We start from the raw sequence: 25,497 nt of genomic DNA on the forward strand, positions 1-25,497 counted from the left end.
CTCATAGATATCGTTTTAATGTGTTCGTTTTCCCGCCGTATCTATTGGAAACGGCGTGTTTTTCGTAAGTCATTTAAGTGGGCGCCCTTTTCGGGAGGTGGGTTTTTCAGTGCCGTGTGAGGTATAAACTCCTCCATCAGTCTGATTATCAACTATTTAACTTTTAATCGATTTATGAGTGGGATCTGTTTTACGTGACTCCTAGGAAACGTTTTATTTCACTCTGGTATTTTCATCGCCGTATAATATTATCTGATAAGTGATAAATATGCCCATTATTATGAAAGACTTTTCCTGGAGACAAACTGATTCGACTATTATCATCCGAGTGCCATGTAAAAAGGATCTTGCGAAAAATGTGGATTTCATATCGTCCTCTTGCTACATAAAAGTAAATATTTATTGTTAGCAATGGCTATTAACTCGTGTCGTGGAAGGCATTATTAATAAGATATTTATAAATGGGGATTCTCTTTCAGGCCAGTTACCCGCCATACATTTTCGAATTATTTTTAGTAAAAGAAATCAATGAATTAGAAAGTTCATGTATTAAGGGCGAAGATGAATTAATATTTACTTTGGTCAAAGCAAATGAAGAGGTCTGGGATTTACTGGAAAAAGATCTCACCAAAATCGAAAAAAGAGAACAAAGAGAAATAATTTTGAAAGACATCGCAACAAAATATGAGCGACTGTCGAATGAAAAGTCAGGTAAGTAAATATTCGACATTGCATTTGTAAGAATATCATTCGATTAATGAAAATTGTATTGTAGTTTTGTTATCATATATCTACAATTTTGCATAATGCGATATTTTTAAATAATGGCGTAGCAATCATAATATTGGACGCTTTGTTCTAAAAATTGCCGTTTGGTAATACAGGCAAGAAATATCGCTTAATGTCTCTGCCAGCGCAGTAGTTCAAATGTTTTTGGTCACTCATCCCATCACATTGCCTTCGACGTTACTCTTTAACAATATTTACGCCCTTGATGTAGTTCAAAATATGGCTAGGAGATCCAATTTACTCGAAAAATAACGCTGAAAGATTTCAGTATAACATTTTTAAGGGGAGATTCGGGCGGAAACAATGCCATGGGTGCCGGCCAATAAAAAACGGGCATCCCGCCATGCTCTAGTGCAACGAGGATATCGCACATCCAGGGGCAGAGGTCGCTGCTGCGCCGTTATCATTTTGAAGCCTTGGATCCCATTTTTCTGCTTATGGCTTCAAAAAATAAATTTTTTCATTGTAAAATGTTAAATAATTATTTAAACATTCATAGATAAAAATTTTCTGCTAGCTATTGGAATTGAAAAAATATTTGGCCAATTTCGGACACTCATAGCTTCAAAAACTTGTTGAGTATTGGGCTGCACGCATGCTGAGGGATATTTTTTTTCCCACCCTCTATTTTCAGGTATCAGCTTCTCTTTATCCTTCTGACTCCTTTATTTTACAAGTACCTTTTTACACTGTGAATGTTGTAAATGAAGCAAATTAGAATTTTATATTTAAAAAAATACGGAGGCTCAAGTTATCTGAGTCTTTCTTTATTACACTTTTCATATACGCTTCACAATAGATGCAAGCATTGTGTGGCCACTCAGCGATCGCCAATCAGCCGACATGGCCAAACCTTCCCTCCCTCATAGTAACTAGTGATGGAGGATCTATGGAAGGGAATGTAGAAGGAAGGGCAAGAGGTAGAAAAAAATTGGAAATATTTATTTATTGGAGGTAATCTAGTTGTTTTGGTAGGTTTGCATTGAGGATTTTGATTTGCTCCAGCTGGACTCTCCTACCAAATTGGACTTCCCTTTTTAACTCATAATAGGGCCTACTCCTTTTCATTCCATCTCCAAATTCTATTCTCATCCTCTACCGCTTACCTTAAACATGGTTTTTAGGGTTCCCTTTGCTCAGTATTCTCTCCATCATAGACTCTGTTCATTTTATTTTTGTGAGTGAGCTGGTATGGCTAAAGCAAATGGGGGTTAGGGGAGGGAAAGTTTCTCGACACGTGACTTTCTCTTTGCCAATCAGCAGACAGTAGGTGTGGCCTTGCGCTTCGGAAATTCAGTCGCTCTAAGACCTCAATCATGTTTACATTGTGCATCTGCCTGCGGAGCAGTGTTGCCAAACCTTGGGCGTTCTTCTTCCACCAACGGCACTGCATTCTGTGTGGTAGCTGACAATGTCTTGGGCTTCTGTGAAGGGGTTATTATCAATACCTTCATAATAAGTAGGTATATTGTCTCGGTACCAGGCGCAAACAACCTGTGGCCATCCATGACTTATACTATGTACATTTGGCAACATGAAGTTTGCTCCTACTCTCTTAGTACCACCCCTCTGTCTGTCTTAGTACCCCCTATCAGCGAAGTCCTCCGAGTGTGCTTTGGCTCTCACGAAAGCTCACCCACAAACTTATAGTGAACATATTATAACACTCTCTCTCCTTCATATCTCCTCCAGAAGTTTCTTCTCCTTGTCTACCATGTTTAGCACTTCATCATTTCATTTCCTCTCTATCACTTCACTTTCTCAACACCAACATCTCAAATGATTTACAAATATGGGAAATTTTTATTGGTAAAGTGGAATTAAAAGCCTCTGTATTTCTTTGAAATTCATTCCATATTTTATTCCAGAAAGGAAAGCCACTTTACATCGACAAGCAGTTCGTCAACAGATATCAATAGATGAGCGAAATCGTAAAAAAATTGATGAGATGAAAAATAATGAAAGGCAAAAACTTGCTGGTGAGCTTGAAGATATGAAACAGAGGTCAAATAATAGAAAACCAGGTAAACCAGACAGATAACTAAGTATGCCATTCAGATAATTCAAATTTATGTATTTTACGCTTCTGCAATTCTACTGTATCATCAATCACATTTCCCTGTTCTTACTTGGCTATTAAAGGTGAAGCTTTCTTATTCTATGTAAAAATTTATTAAAAAAGGTTTATGTACATACATATACATAATTAGAAAGCATTGCTTTTTGGTAAGCCTACCACCCATGTTGCAGAGATATTGATAGTATTTTTCATTTCATCGACAAAGATATTTTTGGTCAAGCCAAAAAATGGAAATGATGACATCCTAATTTAGAATGACCACCCAAATTTTTCGTTTAAAATAATTTTCAGGGGATAAAACAGAGACAAATAAGCAACAGAATGTGAGAAAACAAATTGATGCACCAATCAGACCAAAAGATGACCATAAGCAGAAAAAGGAGACAGTTTCTGAGATACCGCCTCCACGAAAATCTGCAACAATCCAAGTAAAATTTTCGGAGAGATTTTTTCCTACACCTTCCAGAGAATCGATGGCAGCTGAAGAGGAAGAGGTTTGACTATTTAAATGATTTAAAATTTTTTTTCCTTTGTGAATGCCTAGAAGAAGTCACAGTTGGTGGTACAGGGGCACATTAGGGTATTAGTTTTGGAGGGATCATTACTTACTGCGGTGCCACGGTTGAATGCAATACCTCACAACGATAATATAGCTGATGTCTGATATGTATTGAAAATAAGTATGTAGACATTAATGAATTATTTTTAAGCATTATTGGTTGAGCGAGTGAAATACAAACTTACATTGGAGAGCCACCTTAAAAATTAACATTGTTTCCATTTTTCCAGAAATTTTGGAAGGGCAACCCCTAATTCCACCGTAATCTGCCATGGAGTATGTATATAGAATAGATAATTATTTGAGAGAGTATACTCCCTGTGATATTCAATAATATGGTATGTACATAATAATTATTTACAGGGCCGGCCTTAGGGCGGGGCGACTGCCCCGGGCCCCGCGTTCGTGAAAACAAAATTAAAATATACGATAGTTTTGAATCAAGGTATCATAACGGCGTAATTACGAAGTCTGAATTTGGGAGGGGAACACATACTTAGCCAGAGAGTGGTAGGGATTCAAAATGCTCGAGTTTGTAGATGGGGTGTAGAGTGTAATATTTTAAGTGAAGGGCCCCGCACTGAAGGTTCGCCCCTAGCCCCGCACCTGCTAGGGCCGATCCTGATTATTTAAATATATAAATTTAAATACACTTAGGGACTGAGTCAACCAAAGACAATGCATGTATGTGCAATCAGAAACCCTTGAAATCTCTGAAAGAAAGAATTTCATCTCAAATATCATTCTCCCTGACTTTTACCTTGTTTTACATTTAATATTCTCAGTCAGTTCACCCTGCTTTGGCAAACAGATTGAAGCTTACCCAACTAACAATCCATGGTATGTCAAATGTCCCCTTTAGAAGTTTCATTGAATGAAGGGAGAACTTTTTCCAATAGCACTTTCACTGCAATTTCTCATATGATGAAAAGGGCAGAAATGTGGAGTATTTTTCCTGCACAAGGCATGTTAAGGAATTTCAACCCTGTTTATTTATCATAAAAATTACTAAAACTGCACAATCTATGTACATGGGAGAGAGATCTACACTTCAAATGCTGTGTTTACTCTTGTAAAGGTTAAATTACTTAAATATAGATTGTAGATTTTTTACTTCCTAACAGTGGCTGAGAAAGCAAGCTGAAGCCAGACGATTGGCAGGCTTTGATGACAAAGATCTTTCATTGGAAGAAAAAGACCCTATGTGGCTGAAAGAAAAAGGAGAGTAAGTATCACTACCATGAATTCTGCTTCCATTTTATTTTTAAAGGATGAGAAGAGCTATTGATGACTAAAAAACATCCCAGAGTAATAACTTATGACTTAAATGCATGTTATGATGTTCCAGGTTAATTTTGCATATTTTATTTTTATAGTTTATTCTTCAAACTTGGAAATTACCATGGAGCAATAGCTGCATATACTCATGGAATCAAGCTAAGTGGGCAAATGTCAGCTCTATATTCCAATAGAGCAGCAGCTCATATAGCATTGGGTAACTTCTTCAAAGCTGCTGAAGATGCTTCAATGGTATCTAGATCATCCTCATATTCCTTCCTCTTTCTCTATAACTATGAACTACTTCAAAGAAGGAAGTGAGATTGGAGAGTAATTATGTTCAGTGGTGTAACTAGGAATAGGCTTTGGGGGATGAAGGGGCTTAGGGTGGGGATAGGCAACATCCAGGAAAAATATTTTGAAAAATGACATGCCTGAAAATGCATTTTACATCATTTTGGTTCTTAAAATTTAACTTTAAGCAGATACAGTTATTATATGCCAAAACTAGACAATAGTTTTAATAATTTTTTTTTATTTCTCTGAGGCTTTTGGGGGGTTAGGGGGATCTATCCCCTCATCCCTCCCCCCCCCCCATATTTACGCCACTGGTAGAGATTATTCATCCTACTGGAGGGTAAAGCCAGAGAAATAATGAAAAGGAGCAGAAAATCTAATGATGATAATTTAATCCTGAATTTTTACATTGGCTTCTGTGCAATGACTTTCCTCTATCTTTTTCACCCATTCCACAGACAAAATAGTTAAGCTGAATGGAGAGGGTAGCAAAGGAAGCATGTTTGGGAAGACTGGCTAGAGAAGTATAGACTGATAATTTGATGAAAAGTCATTTATGCAATTGGCAATCAAGGTTCTGCCTCAGATGCATGAAAAAATGAATAATTGCATGAATTTATGGGCTGGGGCTATTTGGAAAATTGTTTCCGCTGATAATATTACCATCCTTTCATTTCCTTCTCCCCAAAACATTTCTTTTAGTCAATAAAATAATTTTAGCATGCTAAAAAGTTTCTTACTTGGAAAATTAGTGATACAAAGTATGAATGGATTTCAGGCATTGGAATTGATCACACCTCATACTCCAAGCAATGCTCTTGCAAGAGCACGATGTCACTCGAAGAGGGGAGCAGCATTTTGGAAATTAGGTCTTCTTGACAAGGGTTTGATAGAACTTTGTGCTGCCCGAGACTTACTAAAACATCATGATAAGGAAAACAGGGATCTGTTATCCCTTGAGAAGGACATTGAGACCATAACGAAGAAAATAGAAGATTTCAGTGACGACGAAGAAGCTGATGATGAAAATATATATTTAGTTGACACATGAAATGGTATTCATCATTCAGCACACCAGTATTTACTACTTTTTGCTTAATGCAAGTGTCGTACTACAACTATTTATGTAGGCATCTATTCCATCGCCAAAAATACCCCACTACTGATTTCACTTTTTAATTCTATAATATATTTTCCATTTAAAAAATTAATTGAACTAACAAATCTAATAGTCATTTTCTAACTGTACTATTATAGGTGCATATGTGGTCATGTTCATAGTCAATAAATATAAGATTTTTTTTGATAAAATGCCATTACTTTTTATTATATGAATAAAGTTTGATAGCTACTAACTTTAGCCATAAAAGTGATTGTGATTTCATTAAGACATGCACGACTTTGACTACAGGCACTTCACTAATTTTCAAACCACAAATCACCGTGGTTGTTTGATATCATTTCACTTACCGCATAGAAAAATTTTATCAGGACACTTCATCGATGTGGACGCTTTTAAACAGAAAATGGAAAAAAAATTCTCTGGAGTCACCCTCTTTTTGCCCAAAATTCCCAGAAAAATCATTGGGGAATAAATATAAAGCAAGTGACATATATTTTTGAAATAGAAGTGTAAAAAATTGAAGGCGGACTATGATAGGAGGAAAAATACTAAAGAGTGGCGCACATATCCTCGCCCCAAGGTCACCTCACGCGGCGTGAGCGGGAGCCAGAATGACGTCACACGGGCTTTTCCTTGCATTCATACTTAGCCGTCGCGTTTTTGCGCGCTTGAAAATTTTCACTTTTCATTTTATCGCGAAAAATAGATATCGTCATTTAAAAATCTAAAAGTGTGGAATACGTACTCCAGGAGTAATAATATTTCGATTTAGGTATTAAAAAAGTATTAGGAAACCACCCTATTCTTCAATGACAGAATCAGAGAAGTAATGACTTAACACTAAAAATAGTTGAAAAAATAAGAGAAAAAAATTGGATGGCACAGCGAAATCTAAAGGATGAAATTAAAAAATATGATCTCCAGAGCTGGAACACAGCCAGGAAACAGAAACGAACAAGGAAGAGCAACAACGAAGGGATAGTAAGCGTGATGAGGGAGAGATGTTTCGAGGAGGAATATTATAAAGCAACGGAAAATACAAGCAAGGGATGGGGAAACGTCGTCGTACGTTCCAAAAACAGCAATAATGAAGGGAGTATTAACCGTATTCCCAACTTTTTCCAGCAGTGTCTCACCGAGGAGTAAAGAAATATATCTATTCTCTATTCCTAGTCTCTTCCTTCTTATTTAGCCGCCGAAACCGTGATACGCCATCGGAATTCCGATATTCTCTTGTTTATGAAAAATTTCGCTTGAAATTCGCGTCGTAGGTGCTCTCGGTTTGACTGTCATGGCGCAAGTCAGTGCTCGGGAGTGAAAACTATTTAGGAATCATTTAATCACTAGCAGGTACTGGGGCTTCATGTGGTGCTCTCACCTTGTTTCTCCAGTTCTTATATTCTCCGAGTGTGAGTACTATTTATGATTGTTCCCAAATATTCCATTTACCGTCAAGAATCGTTCGACTAATATCCGGCATCTCTTACGGTAAACTTCAGACACTTTTTACTCTAATGTTGATGATTGCTTTCACCTTTAATGAAATTCAGCTGTTATCCTTTTAAAAAGCTTTTCCGGTGTTCTTCAATCTGTAAATTGTTTATGCGAACGACGATTAAATTTTATATCTAATGAATTAGATCCAGCTGGATTTGAAGAGTTTGCGAGCGAATTTTTACGTTTGGGGTTGGAAATCGTATGTTACACGAGTGAATGAATTTCTGTGGAGTCAGCTTTACATTGCTTTTCATTCTAAACTTCACAAGGGCCATTTCGGTCCCAAGAGTGAATCATGTAAGGTAAACTGACGAAAGGACCCGAGAATATTCAGGTATCTGTGAACATATTTTCAGTGGACATATCTGTGCATTAACATTATTTCGCCTTTTGCATTTCGGTTGGAAAAACTATACGATGCCATGAAAAGTCGACCGGCATTCAGTCGTCTTGTACAGTCTTCTGAGAACTTCATGTCCACTTATGTCGTTGCCAGGCCGTAATTAATTGAGTGAGCCCATGGCAACCTATTTCATAGAACAAAAAGACGTTAAGTTAAATTTTGGAGATTTTTAGTCATTATTTTGTTTTTTAGTGATCAGCAACTGTGCTCGCGAATATTGGAAGTGATAATTCTTTTTTTTGTTGTTTTCATGTAAGATTTTGGCATGAAGCGACTGTAGACTAAATGCTGTATTTTTTATTTGGTTTAAATGAACTGTGCAATGTAGTGACCTCAAGATTTATTCCTTTTGTGCATGTTGTGATGGTTATTTTTGCAAACCGCGACCGTTCCTACCCCAAGAATTCGAATGAGATCACAACTGCCGGGTATGGTGTGGTTGCCATGCTGACTTGCTACTGGCTCAAAGTTAGTCAGATGATGAGGTGATTTTCGAAGACAGCTCATGGCTCTACCAAAAAGTTGTTGCTAGGTTGTCTTCGGGAAATTTGCGGGCAAATTGTCAGGAAATTTATCTTTTCAACCTTGCTGAGAGAATTTCTTGTTTTAATGTTAAACATTCCTCGTCCTGTTATCTTTCGAGTGTAGGATTTCTGTCGGTAGAATCATCATACCTCTACCGGTTTTATTTCTTTTGCTTGATATATATTATTTTTTCTTCTCACTAACAGTGAATAGGCTGAGTTAATTATTAGTAATCTACCGTCGTTTTAGTTGCGGTCAAATAATCTTTGCGGATCATATTTTCAAGTTTTGCTCGCATATTTTTAGAACATGCTTTGAGTTTTCGAGGGAATACTTTTACAATTGAGCTTGAGAGGATTCGGCATGTGAAAAAAGTGAGCTGACTGGTGCATAGGGCAGTGTGCGCTGGAGGACGTTTTTTTATATTTTTCTCGTACTTCCCATTCACTTTCTCCTTGAATATTTTTCCCAAAAAAACCCACTGGTTAATACGTAATGTTATTTTTAAGAATTTTAAACAAGGACAATAAGCAATTTTTTATATTTCAAATAAATAAGAAGTTAAAGGAAATTAAGGAGGTGTGATGGCACTAGTACATGCGTAGGAAATACCGCTATAGATGAAATACTGCGGCGGGCGGTAGACAAATTATGCGCTAAAAATACGCTCCTGTTTGTGCAGTTTCCATTCATTGTGTTCCGGCTTCTTCATTGGTTGACGAAAATGAAATAAATATCCATACGTGTGTGTCCATGAGATAAATATCCATAGGTGCAATACAAACGCTCCACAGCAGTCATTTTGGTATTAACGTCCATGAACTTCCGCACTGAGTTTGAACGTCCGCAAGCGCTTTGCAGATCAACTACCGGAAAGTAGGGCGATTTCTTACTTTCTACTTGCACCCTCCGAGTTCCTTGAGCCCTCCCAGATGTTTTGCGGAAGAAAACTTGAAGAGCTATTAGGCCAATGATATACTTCCGTCATTACGATCGATACCAATTACTGCGTTTCTCTGCTTTTAACCGCGAGATACATTAGATACCGTAATCAGTGCGTTGAGGAGACATTTATTTAGGGGGCTTCGTTTTGAGGAGGTGCATGAGAGGGCGTTCTTATCCCGGGGGTCCGGATCCCCCCGAAATATAAAAGCACAATTATTTTCCTTCATAAAAGAAAACGAAATATTAAAAATACCAAATATTTCTTTAACAAATTAAGTTTTTTCGATTAAGAAAAGTGTTCAAATTAGTTGAAACCCTCTAGTTAGTAACCTGTTTTTTTGAAAAATTTCCCGCTGCTTTTGGACCCCCCCCCCCCCCGAACGAAATTCCTGGCTAAGCCACTGATAAGGGGATTGGAGTTTGAAGTCCTCGACCCTCTACTGTTGGTTAGGCCTTAATTTATTTATTGTGTTTAATTATCGCCCAAAATACCTATACATAATTATAGGGTGAACAATCAAAAACTGGTCAGAGCCATAAATAATAACAGTCAAGATCACAAATACTGAAAATAGTAACTAAATCGGTCACAGTCGCGAAAAACACAAAAATCAATCTAAATCACTTCACAAACTGATTCGTTTCTTCGTTTAAAAGCAGTATTTCCTTTTGTATAACTCCAGTTCGTTGAAATACTTGTAATATGTTACACAAATATTTTGTACTGCCGAATTTTCACTATAATTGGTAATTTCCCTTATTGATGACATGAAGAATTTAGATCGTTCACTATTATAGATAATATTTTATTTAAGAAGGTCTTGAAATCAAACTCTTAAGAATTGGCTGTAACAAACATAATTGTCAAAAATCGCTTACACGTGATATAATATACAATATAATCGGCCTTAATACCGTTATATTCATTACTCAGTGATCCATAAGACGCGGTAGGTGGTGGGGGTTTCGTGTCACCGAAGTGTGTGTGAGCGGTAGAATTTGGAGAAAAAGGTAGATCAGGGGCTGATGGTGGAAAAACAGCAAGTCATAATGAAATTGATTCAATTTTACTTTGTTATGTCTTCAACCAGGTAATATTATATTCGAATGTGTGCGAAACAGTTTTTATATTAGTTGTATTTGGTGGTAACGGGTTTGAGATAACTTAAGCATTCTTGCTGTGACCTTTAGATTAGAGCAGCCGAAATAACTTCAGATTTTCCTGGGGAATATGATCGATGAAACTGTCTCGGACCAGAGAAGACTGAATTCGTCAATTAATCATTACATTTCGTACAGCTAATGTATCTAGTCCTTACGTTAGGTATTCGTTAGTGATAATTTCACAGCGCTCTACATCGATAGGAAATTTTATAAAGATCCCCTAAAGAGTATGCCAGTTGTGCGAAATTACTCGCGACAGTAGGTAAAGAAGTGCTATCTACTTGCGGTGCCAATGTGTATATTTTCAACGCTATTGGTTCGGATTCTCTTGGGAATAGCAAGAGACATGCAAAAAGCAACTTTATACGGAGTCACTCGCACGGGGCACATCGATGGTAGGCACGTATTCAGTGGGGGTGGTACTTAGGAGGCTTCAGTCCTAAATTTTTTCGCTTCTGGCGGCTACCCACGATACATCTACGGAACCACTAGCTCAGGGGCTCTCCTTTTCGTTATAGTTGCATTTAATAAAGTCTGCCGAAGCGAAGCTTTCAGCATAATGAAAACGAAATATTTAGCTGGTGAAATGAAATATATTGTTTTCCGATGCGTGCGAGTTGACGCATAGCATCAGTACAGGCAACCCGTACACCACCCAGGCACCCCCGAAGCATATTCCTGGCGACGCGTCGCGACGGAGCTGATCGAATTCTCCACGAAAAAATAATTTGGCTTAGTCATTTTGCTCGGATAACTCAGTCTGAAATTCGCCGTGGAGGAAAACTGCTTGCTGGCGGCACATGGTAACATACCTAACTGGCATTTGGGAGATGCGGGTTCGTATTCCCGTTAAGTCATATGACTTTTTTCTGGCGAATTCTACCTTTGATGCAATTGGTAGGAATTATCCCCTGCTGTGTTGTGAATTCCGCCGCAGATTCATGGGAACTTAATGGAGATCGTGACCCTTCCCCACAAGAGGCTTTCAAGAACGAAAGTTCTCGCTTTCCAATGGGGAAATGCACGGGGAAAGAAAATTCAACGCTTTTATTCTTGTAGCTTTCGCGCTTAATAGTTCTACTTATGATATGTATCCATAGATTGTTCTCGTTGGGTAGGGGGCAGCAAGACAATATATGTTGTGACTCCCTCAACCCTCTTAGCCCACGTCTCTTTCAGGACCAGTGCACGAAGTGTTTTCGTGTCGCAGCGAATCACACGTCCACTGCGTGTTACCCACGTGCAAGGTCGTCCGGTGAATATGTCCTGCAGATGATACTCATTCGCTATCGTCGGTATGATCTCACTATTTCCCAAGTCTGATTCCTCTAGGCATTGTTGGGAGCTCTTCCGATATTTGTGGTTTGCACACCTTTAGCTTTATGAGGAGGCTTTTTTCTTCGTGGAATTAATGGTTACGTACTCACGCAACCATATTAGGCTTCTCTGCGTAGGAGAAATTTGTGTATTATATCAAATATATGTACTTTTCCAAAATATTTTCTGAATTTTATTGACATATTTAACAGTTTTTTTAATTAAATGCAATATTGTGTAATAGCCCTGTCTTCACAGAGAACCTAATGACCTCGCTTGGTTTTCGCAGAGTATATACTCTGCGAACACTATATTTAATCAATTAATTCTTCAAGGATTTTTTTTCCAGCGGTTCCTCAATATTTGCCAACATCCGAAAATGTTAGGAAGGGGCGATGGCCAACATTGAGGTCCAAAGACATCGCTTTTTCGAGGTAGTCTCGGGTCCATCATTTCCTCTTACAGCTGGTCGTATGTTAATTCCATCTCATATCCCATGCTCTTAAAATTTGCCGCTTGGTTTGTTTTCCCACCACTTTAGCTCGAAGTTAAGCCTATATACATGCAACTCGAAAATGCCCGTCAAACTAACAGGTGATATTTTGAACATATCTTCAGACTCTTGGAGCAGCCGCTGGACAGTCCCGTCTTATTGCCATCCATGCTTTTCATCAGTTAGGCCATCAAAAAATTATTTGGATTTCCTCATGAAAAAATTATGTTAGGTAAGTAAAGCTAGAATGAAATCATTATGTTCGTGCCGGCGAATGCGTTGAAATATGTAAGTATTTACTTGTTGCCTCGTTTGCAGGCAGTACGTAGCGTATCGCGGCTAATTTGTTGAGTATTTATTAGCCATAACTGATTCGTTGCTGTTTGGATTCAGCGTGAATCTATGTGAAAGAACTTCATTCGATGTTTGTCATCTGTACCTACTCGATTCTTTCCATAGTGAGTTGTATTTTTAAAATTATTCCGTTGTCAATGAGGTTATTAACTGGCTAAAACTGTAGCGAAAAGACTTACTGCAAGCCGTCAAGGGCTAATTAAGGTATTGGATTAGTGCTTGAATGTACTGAGTAGATACGCAAAAATGGAATGGATTATAAGCTAGTCATTTTGATGACTATTATAGCCTCTATCCATTTTTTCGACGTAAATAGTGTCTTGCACTCGTCACAATTTACAAGAAAGAGGGTGAGCGATGAGATATTGGAGTATCCCGTGAGCTATGGGAGTGTTAAATTGGTGTAAAATCATTAAAATTCGTCGGTAGAGCCCGATTTTATTCATATGAAGTTTCTGTATTCATTCTAGCGTCGATGAAGTCCACCCCAATGTACCCGACATCACATTGATCTCGAATTTAGTGGGAACTGCGCTGTCATTAAAAATTCTTGGACTGAGTTTCCGCTCTCGGCCTTCTATGTCCTCTCTTAATATCTTAAAGATCAGAATTCTGGGGATGGGTGTACTGTTGCTTTCTTTTCCGGAAGCAATTTTCTCTTAATGAGAGGAAGCAATTTGTTTTACTGAAAGGGACTATATAATTGCTAATTGCTAAGTGCTAATAATTCATTTAAACTGGCTGGCCTGGCTTTCAGCTGGTCTCGGTGGCGGCGGGGTAAAGTCCTTGACTGCCACAGAAGAGGTCGCGGGTTCGAGTTCCACCTGGGTAGGTTGCCCCCATCCAGAACATGGATGTTCGTGCACGTTTAATTTTTTGGTAAAAAAACGATGTAAAGGCCTTTGGTGCTGTTTTGGGTGATACAGGAATAAAAAATAAATAAACTCTGCCAGCCTGTCGTAATCGGAAAAGTGTAGTGTTGTCCGCGATCAATGCGAAGACATGTGTCATTAAAATATCCTTTGTGCGGCTATTGTTGACTTATCTTGTATGATGATGTGAGGCACGATGTGGTGGAAGTTCTAAATATTAGTAAAATTGGACATTTCAATGTTTCCACTGGTTTTATTTTGACATTACGCGTTTCGTTGTTACAAACACTTGATTATGTTCTTTGTAACAACGAAACGCATTGTGTCAAAATAAAATTCAGTGGAAATATAGCAATATCCAATTTTACTGATATTGTTGACTGATATGCCTGAAGGTTAACATAATTATTACTGGGGATCGGGTTGGCGTGGTGGCTTCCCACCCCATTGGATTGTGTTTAAATCTCGACGATGGGAAAGATTTTCTGGAGATTCTCTGACCCTTACTTGGATGCTGAGTGGAGGGCACTTGAGGTACTGCACTCCGTCCGTTTATGTTTAGGTAACTGGCCTGACTACGTGTGTTCTTTTAACATCGGGCCTCGTTGTAAGTCCGTTGCATGACCAGAGTCCTGGTCAAGGCGGATGATCTTTTTCTCTGTGGATTTTTCGCACAATTTGCGAATTGCGGGTGACTCAGTAAAGATATCACCGTGGCTAGTCTCGGTATACTTAAATTACTTATTATAAGTTTTCATTTTTTGAGTTACCTAAACAATTGAGTTATTTACTTATACTTTTTAGGTTTTCAATGCAGACAGAGAAATGAATCAGAGCTGCGTTGCATCGGAGAAAAGTTGAACGTTAGAATTATTGTTTGATGCAAAACTAATCGCTCAAACTTAAGTAGAATCTCCGCTCCTTCAAGTAAAACTTTTTCATTATTATTAATTCTCGTTTTGTGACTGCAGTGATGTTATCGAAACCTGAAATTGGCTTACAATTGTGATTTGTAGCTTATTTAAAGCTGGGGAGATATGGAGAATGTTCTTACATATTCCTATGGGGAATTAAATTCGCGCCCTCATAATATAAAGGAACTTACGCATTCCCTAAATATGTTAAGCCGTATCGGCCGTATTTCATATTTATTTTATTTGGAAAGTCACGCAGTGCGACATCCCAAAGGTTGGTTAGGTCAGGGTAAAGCTCAATCCCGAACAGTTCACTACCGGGTGAAAATTTCAGCTTCAGGGTGGGGGACCACCTCATTTTCTTCGGTTACCCTGTCATATAGAACATTTGCTCTATGTTAGGGAAAAGTCAGCGACGGGCTCAGTTTTTCTCTTTATATAGCGAAAGCCGTTTGTGAATCAATAGATAATACTACGCTCTCCACCATTTATGAGGGGCAAGGTCCACGGATAACTGAATGCGATCTACGTTACCTTGAAGAGATTCCCCTTTGGTGAAGTGACAATGGGTAATTGCTAATTCTGTTCGGCGTGGCGGAAGTACACCGATGCGTCTGGCGAGGGGGTTTGAAACACACTGTCATGAACTTCACATGAAACTTCTAGGGTTCTTGCACACTGTAATGAAACCGACGGGTTTATGTCGTTTTGAATCTTCCAAGAATATTCTTTGCTAGGGTAAGATACCGTGACGTCAGTAGCGGATCGATGGGTGGGGCTGAGCCCCTCCACCATGGGGTCGAAGCACACACATAGTTGAAATCGAAATGAAACAGAATTTTCATGTGATTAAGTATTTTTTATTCCTCGTCAAGCATCTGTCCCTTGATCAAGTGAATTTGAAGGAGTTACACTGATCTGTGGGCTTAGATTTAAGAGCTGAATCCTGAGGAGTTTTGGTTGATGTGGTGTTTGGAGTTTTGGTCTCCTGTCCCGTGGGCCCGGATTCAATTCCTGTCAGTGGCAAAGATGCAATAGATACTGGCCTGCTTGAGAGCTTTCTGCTGGGGACTTCTAAGAAAACACTCCGTCCGTCGGGTGGGAGTGTAAAACTGTCGTCTCCTAGGCACCTTTCGCTCAGATGAGGCAAATAATAACGTCAGGTTTCTCTCCACCCTTCCTGCCTAGCCCCTCCCTATGGCACAGACAATATATCTGAGCATCATATTCCCGTTTGATAGACTTTAAATCCAAAGGAATCGATGAGATTCGACCTTATCTTAGAATCCCTGTCTCATCTTTTTTGAAGTCTCAGAGCTCCCTCTCACATCCCTGCGATCTTTGTTCGACTGAAATATTCGTTTCGGTGTCAAGACCGTCAGGATCATTGCGTTGGACATCAGAAGGACATTATCAACTGTCCTTCCTCTGAATAGGCGTGTGAACCGATTTAGTGGCGGTGAGTGATAATGATGCAGTTAAGCTGACACTTACCGCGTCATAGAGAATGCTTCTTGGATATTAAATGAAATCTGCGATGACCGTTAACGCAGCGAAAATTGACTCTTCAATTGAATAGAAGGTCACGATTCTCTATCTATCAAAGGGATCAGAATGCACCGATGAGCAACGCATCGACTTTTATCGTCGAGTACCCGGGGTATCTCTGTATCGGATCTTGGACTGGGCTTTCAGGTTCAAGTACGACGCAAGGATTTTCCAGCCGTGTTTCCATGCAAATTGAATTTTTTTGTCAATAAAGAATACGAGGCGATCTCTTCCAGAAAAATCGCCACTCTTATGCATCTCGATTCTCTCATTTTTCTCATTTGTGAAACTTGCCTTAGTTACAACCGTCATTTTAATCTTCATCATTCGTCGGAAACCGATATAATTTATTACACTTCAGTAGAAATTGTAATTAATTTTGATACCTATCTCGTTTTCACCCGTTTTTTTATTATTTTATCCACAGGTTTTATGCGTATCATCATCCTTCATATGTGTATTTCAATGAAGTTTGAGTGTTTGTTCGTCCCCTGCTAAAGTTTTGTACTTACATTTTGCTGCCCTTCGTTTCGCGATGTTTACTCTCATCTGACGTGTCAAGAATAATTTTAGCAATTTTTTGCCGGCATTAATTTGCGATGATTGTAGTTCATATTACTACATCTTCTGTACCCTTTTAAATCTCAATTTAAACATCCGTCGCTTTTTAAGAAAGTATTCGCATATTTTTATAGTTATTTAATTGCATTTGAAAATTTGGCGCCTATAATATATAATATAATTTATAATATAATATAACTAAAGTTTAACATTTTACATCCCACTACCATTCATTGTTCTCTGCTCTTTTTCGTGCAGGGTGGTACATTTTAACCCTACACAATTGGTATTCGTGCAATGAATTACAGGCGCTGGCAATGGGAGACATTGGGTAAAATAGTAGTGAAAAAGATAATAAAAACCTAACTGCGGGAAAACACGACTAAATTAATTTCCAGCATCAGGGAATCTGAATTAACTTTATAGCAACTTGTTTCTTTGTGGTGTGAGTGGAAGAATACCATTGGCGAGAAACTATCTGTCCAGATCTTTGAGGTCCAGTTGACTTTTTATCTTCGGAATTATCACATTTAAATGCTCTTGTAGGTGATTCCACAATGGTAAACTGCTGGCTAGTCCGCTTTTATTTCTAAAAACTTTTTCTTCTCTCTCCATTTATTTGGTTTTATAAAATTGATTAATAAGTAAAAACAGATTTATAATCATGGAGTTAATTATAAATGAATACGACACAATTAGGCCGTTGTACCCGAAACTCATGGTGCATGTAAAATGTGGAAATATGCGTTGCTACCAACCACAGCTCTTTATTGCATTTTATGATATTTCGTGCAAGGATTCTATATATTTCCCTTGTTAAAGTTACCAAACACATTATGCTATATCGTTAAAATTACTATCAATGGTATCTCCTTAATTATAAGTGGTGCTGCTGTACGGATGCGCTTCACAGGTTATAAGGCAAGTTCATTTTGTGCAGAAAGATAACTTGCTCAATTAAGTTAAATAGATATACGGTGAGTGGAATGAGGTTACATTGAGGATAGATTAAGATAGCTTAGAATGATTGATTCACCTATAAGGAAGCCCTAACAAAACATGGGGTAAGGGTTTGATCAGATCTTTGGAAGTGCCCGAGTCATCTTATTGGAAACCTTGTAAGGAACTAAAAGGATAAATACGATATGGATTACATACATGTACGAGTTACGAAATATATTTTTTGTGGCATTGCAGAGTTAAACTAGCATCTGGAACATCTAGGGAATAGGCACTGGAAACCTAATTTCGAGTTGGTGTCTGTTCATGTCTGTGATAAATAAATGAATTTAATCGATAGGACGACGTGCTATTTTCAACCACGATTTTAATCATGAATTTTACCTAATATTTTAAGAAATAAAGAGGAAATTTTTTCACATATTACATCATACATATTTTTATCACATAACAGTATACAACAAACTCAAGATTCTCAGGGTCGGTGTATGTTGCAATAATACAACCCGAAATCACTTTACACGTGCGGGTTTATTTCATATCAGAAATGATAGTAAATTTTATTGAAGAATGTTTTATGTTTGTTCCAAATCCTCATTGTCGAAGTTGCCTTATTCCTCGCTACGTGAAAGAGGAAGAGTGATTTTAAGGTTGAAAGGATTCCAAGGTCTGCAAGGTGAGATTTTTTGTCCTCTCTCTCTCCCTCTCTCTCCTCTGCGACGTGAGCTTGTGCAGCTATCCTGAAATGCAGCTTTACTTTCACGTGAAAAAAATACCAGCGGATCTGTGAAGAGGACACTTGACTATCGCTCGTCTCGTCGTATTTTGTATCTTTTTCGTGACGCATAATTTGTGTAAAATTTATTCTATAATCTTGGAATTTTCAACACATTCAGGGTAAACCCGTGTTGACATATGCATGCATCTCAAATATAAAAATAGTGTACTTTATGGGAAGAACTGTCGTAAATTTTTCAAATGGCAGGTACATGCAAATTTTGAAAAGGGTCATAACTAAACATTCTGAACATTTCAAGTTGATTGCGTATGCTTTTAGCAACTAATGTGTCACGAAAAATACCGAACGGAGGCGATGTGTACTAGTAAGGAAAAATCATAACATTGATGAGGTGGGAATAGGAATGGGCTGGTATTTTCAATTATTGGTAATTCGTCATCATAGGTCAACAATCCTAGGATTGGTTTGACGCAGCTCTCCACTCAGTTCTCCTATCAGCTAATCTTTTCACACCTACTATTTCTTCTCTTTTACTTCTTTCTTTACTTGTTCCATATATTTTGTTCGAGGTCTTCCTTTTCCGTTCTTGTCATGCACTTGTCCCTCGACGATTGTCTTCATCAGGCCATCATGTCTCAAGATGTGGCCTATAAGGTTGTTCCGTCTTCTTGTTAAGGTTTCCATGAGGCTTTTCTTCTCTCCTACTCTTCTTAGGAAATTATCGTCCATTATTCTTCGGCTTCTGAAAAACTGCTCCAATATTTGCAGCCGAAACGTCATGGAAGATTTGGGATAGCTCCAGGTTCATTTAGATTGTCCAAAAAGATTGTGAAAATATTTTTATTTTCATCTGATAGTGGCAGTGATAATACGTCACTTTATTGGTAACCGTATACATATTTTAACGCATTTTTGAATTTTGATTATATCATTTTTAATCTCACTGCCTATTTAGGTAATTTCTTATTGTAGTTTGACGATGTGCGCATGAGAAATGTACTTTTACTTTGCTTCATGAACGATATGCTTCAACATCCGTAATTTTCAGCGATGATCAAGTTACTGAGATTTAAGCTTCCCATTTTTCGGTATAGTTTTGAGGCGACCATTACAAGGTCCAAGGTTCGATTCCAAGTTTAGTTCATTTTGTTCCAATCGCAATTTTTATATGGACTTGTATATAAAAGTAAAACTTTCAGTAAAATTAGGACTCGCCTTGTCATGAGCCTCAGTTAGGCTTCCTTACGAAGCCAAGAAGGCTCGAAGACTACACGCCGTGAAATCGTTACTCTATCAAATAAAATTGAAGGAATGCGAAGACATTTCAGACGTACATATCCGCCTGAAGACACAAAAAGACTGACTGGCGTAAAGGAAACCAGCCTCAAATTTGGCGGATGTCTAGGAATGCTAAATTTATATTATTATTGTCCATCATTTTTCAGTTGTCTCGAGTGTAAGCGCCATAACTACTACTTCACCATCTTGAATGACAAGGGGGACAAGGGCATTGCCTGCTTGGTACGATTTGTATAACCATTTGTGTAATCATAGGTAGGTACTGCAAAAATATTAACTTATGTCAAGTGTTATCCGTCTATAATCTTAGCGAATATGTCTGTAGTAAATTAGCGAACGCGAATAGTTGCGGATACGAATTTTGCCTTCATACTGGAGCCCCGAGTTAGAGTTTAATTTCGAGTTGCTTCGTAGTTAACATTGATCCTAATATGCTTTTAAAATATAACTTCATGCTATACAGCGGAACGATTTGACGTGATGGGAAGCTTTACCATGTTTCATTTGTCAAAGTAGAGGGTTCATTTTAGATACACTTCCCGCGTATTAACGGTAAATTAGCACGTGATTAATATTGAAGTGGTAATATTTTTCCTTGCATCAAATCATATGTGATTGATTACTGAGTAAGAAGCGTGTTTTTTATATCGTAGGCAGAAGCAACTTGAAATTTTAAAAGCATTCTATGGCAAAGGCCTTAACGGAAAATTCGCTAGCATTTACATCTACATCTACATAATACCCTGCGAGCCACCTCTAGGGTGTTTGGCAGGGGGTGATCAATCACCAGCATGCAGCATGCATTTGGACTCCCACATGCACACCACACCATCCAAAAAACGTCCCGTATAATAACAAACTATACTACTATATGCTGTTAGAAATAGAATATAGAATAGAAATTTAGAAACATGCATTAAGTTTTACATAGATTAGTAGGCTACACTACAAGTCATGCAATCTATTTACGAGTTATATTGCTGCCGTTATAATCTCTTATTGATCGTGGAATAAATGACATTCGGAATCTGTCTGTTCTGCAATCTATCTCTCTTATTTTATTTATATTATCTGATCTTCCGTAGTACGTTGGCGTCCGCAAGATATGGTTAACTTCGTCAGAAAAGACACTGCTCTTGAATTTATCTAAAAGGTTTAGTCTATTTTTCAATCTACGGTCCGACAGAGATTCCCCTCCGAGTTTATCTAAGAGGTCAGTTACACTAACAAGACTATCGTAACGACCTTTCACATACCTGGCAGCTCTTCTTTGCACGCGTTCTAACTCTGTTATTAAGCCCTTCTCATGAGGGTCCCAAACACTGGCAGCGTATTTCAGATGTGGCCTAACGAGGGAAAAGTAGCTAATTTCTCTCACTTTGTCGTCGCACTTTCCTAATATTCTTTTAACAAAACCCATTTTACGATTAGCTTGACCGGTTATTTCTCGAATATGTTTATTCCACGATAGATCATTATTGAGTATAACCCCTAGATATTTCACGGATTCAACTGCCTTTAACTGGGTGCCCCGAATGATATAGTTACGCTGTAGGGAGTTATTCTTCTTCCAGAAATTCATTACGACGCATTTTTCCAAATTTAATTCTAACTGCCAAGCATCGCACCAAGCTTGGTTAGCAGCAAGTTCATTCGTTAGTTCATCTATATCTTTGCTGGAACGGATTTCTCTGTAAACTACAGCGTCGTCTGCAAATAATCGTAACTTACTCTGCACTACTTCGCCAATGTCGTTTATATAAAGAAGGAATAGGAGTGGGCCAATGACACTACCCTGAGGAACGCCAGAAGTGACTCTAACCTCATTGGAGACCGCACCGTCTAATACTACTCTTTGGACGCGGTCGCTCAAAAACTCTCTAATCCAGGAAATGACATCTTCGTCTAGCCCATAAGATTTCAGTTTTATTATTAACTTTCCGTGGGGTACTTTATCAAATGCCTTTTTGAAATCAAGAAAAATCGCGTCTACTGGAATGTTGTCTTCCCCGGAGACTAAAATATCGTGGGCGAAAAGCGCTAACTGAGTTTCGCACGATCTGCTTTTCCTGAATCCATGTTGAGTTCCCATTAATAAGTTTTGCGCGTCTAGGTGTTTCATTACCGAGCTGACTACGATGTGTTCAAGGACTTTGCAAGAGATGGACGTTAAAGATATCGGCCTGTAATTAGATGGCTGTTCCTTGTCTCCACTTTTAAATATTGGCGTTACATTAGCGATTTTCCAGTCATTAGGTACTTCGTGTTGCTTGATGGATTTACTGAATATTAACTGCAAGTAATGGGCAATTTCTGAGGCTAGTTCTTTATATACGCGAGAAGGGATTTCTTCTGGACCAGGTGATTTATTTGGACTAAGCGATTTCAATATATTTTCTATTCCGAGCGTACTAATGTCAATAGCTGGCATCTTATGTATACAGGGATTGTCATCGGTCTCGGGTGAGTTTTCGGAAGGCTCCGTGAACACGCTCTTAAAGTAGGAATTTAATAAATTGGCTTTATCGTAACTGCTTGTCAACACATCTCCATTGTCGTTTCTCAGCGAACATACGGTACATCGTTTACATTGAACTTCCCTAACATATGACCAGCTCGACCGCAGTTTTCTGGTTATAATTCTGTAAGAAATAAGCCTTTTTTTCTCTTCCTATGGATTATAATTCACGCACGTGTTGATGAGAAAAATACTTCGTTCCGGAGAAAAATAAATCCTGCAAAGACTCTAGAATGACCAAGTGAAAGAGTCGTTAGGCAGGGAACGCAAGCCTTTCGAAAGAGAGCTGAATATTGCCCAGGATTACACCGTGGGTTTCGTAGAATCTATTATGCGATTGATTCACCACTGTGGATTTAAGCATCTATTGTCACAGCTGAATATGTACTTAGCGCGTAGGCTGGAGTGGGAGGTACCATGATTAATGGTGATGTTACTCAATGCTTAATCACTGTCCGATGACGTTATCTCTTTGCGGTTTATCAATACTAATTACTCACAAAACTCGTCAAGCCAGTCTTACAGCTAGCGAGCCAGTCTTTCGCCATAGCGAGCCAGTATGCCCAAAAATTTCCTTTACTTTCTTACCTGTGTGGGAAATTTTCATCGGGTTCTTTCAAATATTACCGTATGAATGCAATTTCATGCTTGCATTTTACAGGGTGCGTTCCGAAAGTAATGCAATTGAACTTTCTGCGCCGCTCCTAGTTTTTGGAATGGTATCAAACCACTTGGATTAGATGGGGTCAATGCTAAGCTTTGACATGAAACCAGTTTGAGTGCTCTCCAAGCAGTGGAAGGGGCAGGATGACAGTTATTGGAAACCTCTGTGCGCCGACTGTGTCACGAAGAAAATCGAATCGTCAATCGAGCAAAGTTTAAGTTTAGTGCTTAACTGAAAAAATCTCTCTAGGAGATTAACAAAATGATTCGTGAGGCTTACGAGGACTCTACTCTGTCCTTCTCACAAATTTTGAGATGGTTAAAGCCTTTAAGAAGGGCCGGAAAGAGGTGAATGCCCAAAATGGCAAGAATGAACTAATCAAAAGTGAAATCAGTGTTCATTGACTTTTAAGATAGCAAAGGAGTGGTCTGTGAATAATTTTTTCTCTAGGATAGACACTTAATGTTTCCCATAACATGTGCGTGCTGGAAATACTCCGAAAAAGGGTTAAAACGGGAAAAGACATCTTTGCTACCTGGCAAATCCATCTCGACATATCGCCTTGTCAAACGCGCGACGAGTCCGCGAGTTCCTGGAAATACACGAGGTTTAAACGCTGCCGCAACCCCTCCACAGTCCTGAAGTCGCCCAAATAGATTTCTTTTTGTTATCTCAGATTACGACTGCCCTGAAATGAGCCCATAATTCATCAATAAAAGGGACACAATCAGTCGTGACGATGACCTTGCGAAAGGTCCCCGAAGAAACCCTCCTGGGCACGTACCGGTCATGGCAGCGTCGCTGGAAAATATAGTTTGTAGAAGCTCAAGGGCAGTACTTTGAAGAACAAAGTACTTTGAAAATATTTCTAATAAATATTTTCAATAAATTTCTTAAAAAAATAATTGCATTGCTTGCAGAACGCAACTGTACTTTAGAATGTTATGCATGTATTTACGAGGGGCTTGATGGCACAATGGGCTGAGAGACACTCAGTGCGCCTCCAATAACTTCTACATATACCTTTCCCCGTGTTCCAAGAATTCTAACATTTCGAATAGCTGGGCTTTAAACACTCTAACGATAGTGCATTCAGCGAGTAGGCATTCCACCTATCTTGGAAAATTTCCCGTTTGGCTGATATCTTTCTTGCACTGTCGTTAATTTTGGGCTGTTTGCCCCCACTTTATCTTGCCGGGTTGCGTGGTCTTTTCTTTCTCCTTAGTTGACTTGTCCTCTTAGTCAAAATAACGATTCGTCAACGATCTTTCACACTAATCCTTTCTTTTTGAGCTTATCATCATGTCTAATCTATTTCTATATCATTATCTACTTCCTCTGCCATTATTCTACTTTTACTGATCCTTGCTTTTCTTTTTGTCTCGTTATCTAAATCCCTACTTGTTTTCCTCTGTTGTTATTCATCGACCCTCTTTGCACCTTTCCAATTATAGTCCGCTTTTTAGGTGTGATATCCCCTTGTATAAAAAAATTAGTGGGCTTCATCCGCTCCTGGAATTCTACACGAGATTTTTTGCCACTGACTTACTATGTTGTTATCGAATTTTTACGCCAGTTCATTTAGATTTTCTTCTCTTTAACGAACGGAACGAAGTATGCGAATCAATAAGTATTGAAAAATAATATGTAACAACAACAAAATGTGGATAAAAAACGGATCAAAGAAAGGTAGTGATGATTATCAACCTGGAATCAGTGACGTCATGGCAAACTTGGCAGTGCCGGAACGCACTTTCCTTAACTGTTTTTAGAAGTTGAATATTTCTCTGTGTGTTTTATTATTACAAGTTATTATTTATATTTCATTACCGTTTTTTGTTTTGGTTACGAATATATATATTACAAATTTTGAGGCACCAAAATCGATAAAAATGTTATTTTACTATTATGTCTTTTGTTAGCCAGTGCCGGAACGGCGTTCCGGCACCATGACACCCCTGCCTGGAATATTCTTTGGAATAACGGAAGCCCTCTACGGCGGTCAAAATATTTTCTAATTTTTGTTGACCACAATGTCTATATTGGACATCAAATTGTTATAAGTGTGCTTGTAATCAGCTGCGATAGAGTGATGAACTCTTCTCGGGCTCAACACCGGGTGAGTGACTTAGTGCTGCCTAAAGCACTCAAGTCGCTTAACTGATGTAACTGGTGTAGAGCCCAACAAGAGTTAATCACTGCAATTCGTCGGGAAAACATGAAATATTACTTAACACTGATATATTTTATAAAGATTTAATAAAAGAATTTGTCCTAAAATTAACGCAGTTGAAAATTATTCTGGGTGCAAGAAGTGACTTAGGCTCGCTCATCTCAGATTTGATCCTCCAAGAACTGTGTTCGAAGTCCTCAAAAACGAATTGTTTGTGTGTTTCTGCGTATTATGACCTTCGTGGGAACTTTATTTTTCGGAAATGCTTTAGTGGTAAACTCATTCTTAATTTGTGGCACTTAAATATGGGATTTTATTAAATCCAATTTATGAAAATTTTATTACTACTCCATGAATAGAGTCTACAGTGGAGAATGTCTCTCATTAATCAAGGCATACACCTTTGTATAGAATTAAGTGAAATA

General features: G+C 38.3%; 2 protein-coding genes across 4 annotated transcripts in view; both read left to right on the forward strand.

Moving 5' to 3' along the window:
- Window positions 1-88: 88 nt before the first annotated feature.
- Window positions 89-6,143, forward strand: LOC124168419 (dynein axonemal assembly factor 4-like). Its single transcript, XM_046546640.1, has 7 exons — window positions 89-391; window positions 480-711; window positions 2,658-2,813; window positions 3,161-3,363; window positions 4,553-4,653; window positions 4,805-4,958; window positions 5,782-6,143. The coding sequence occupies exons 1-7, from the start codon at window positions 269-271 to the stop codon at window positions 6,052-6,054; spliced, it is 1,242 nt and encodes a 413-aa protein (XP_046402596.1). The 5' UTR covers window positions 89-268; the 3' UTR covers window positions 6,055-6,143.
- A 1,257-nt stretch (window positions 6,144-7,400) lies between these two features.
- The window catches only part of LOC124167842, a 31,340-nt gene continuing 13,243 nt past the window's right edge, over window positions 7,401-25,497 (forward strand). For 2 of the 3 annotated variants that reach the window (XR_006866773.1, XM_046545883.1), the window contains exon 1: window positions 7,401-7,535. The gene's annotated coding sequence lies outside the window, so the exon portion shown is untranslated. The remainder of the gene's footprint in view (window positions 7,536-25,497) is intronic. The other variant, XM_046545884.1, reaches the window with a different exon arrangement.

Source organism: Ischnura elegans, chromosome 11 (genome assembly GCF_921293095.1).
Source record: "Ischnura elegans chromosome 11, ioIscEleg1.1, whole genome shotgun sequence".
NCBI lineage: Eukaryota > Metazoa > Arthropoda > Insecta > Odonata > Coenagrionidae > Ischnura > Ischnura elegans.

Excerpts from the sequence above, each read along its gene's own strand:
- LOC124168419 (XM_046546640.1), top strand. The coding sequence starts at position 269 with ATGCCCATTATTATGAAAGACTTTTCCTGGAGACAAACTGATTCGACT. Across the intron at positions 2,814-3,160 it reads GTCAAATAATAGAAAACCAG|GGGATAAAACAGAGACAAAT; the intron begins GTAAACCAGACA and ends AATAATTTTCAG. Across the intron at positions 3,364-4,552 it reads TGGCAGCTGAAGAGGAAGAG|TGGCTGAGAAAGCAAGCTGA; the intron begins GTTTGACTATTT and ends ACTTCCTAACAG.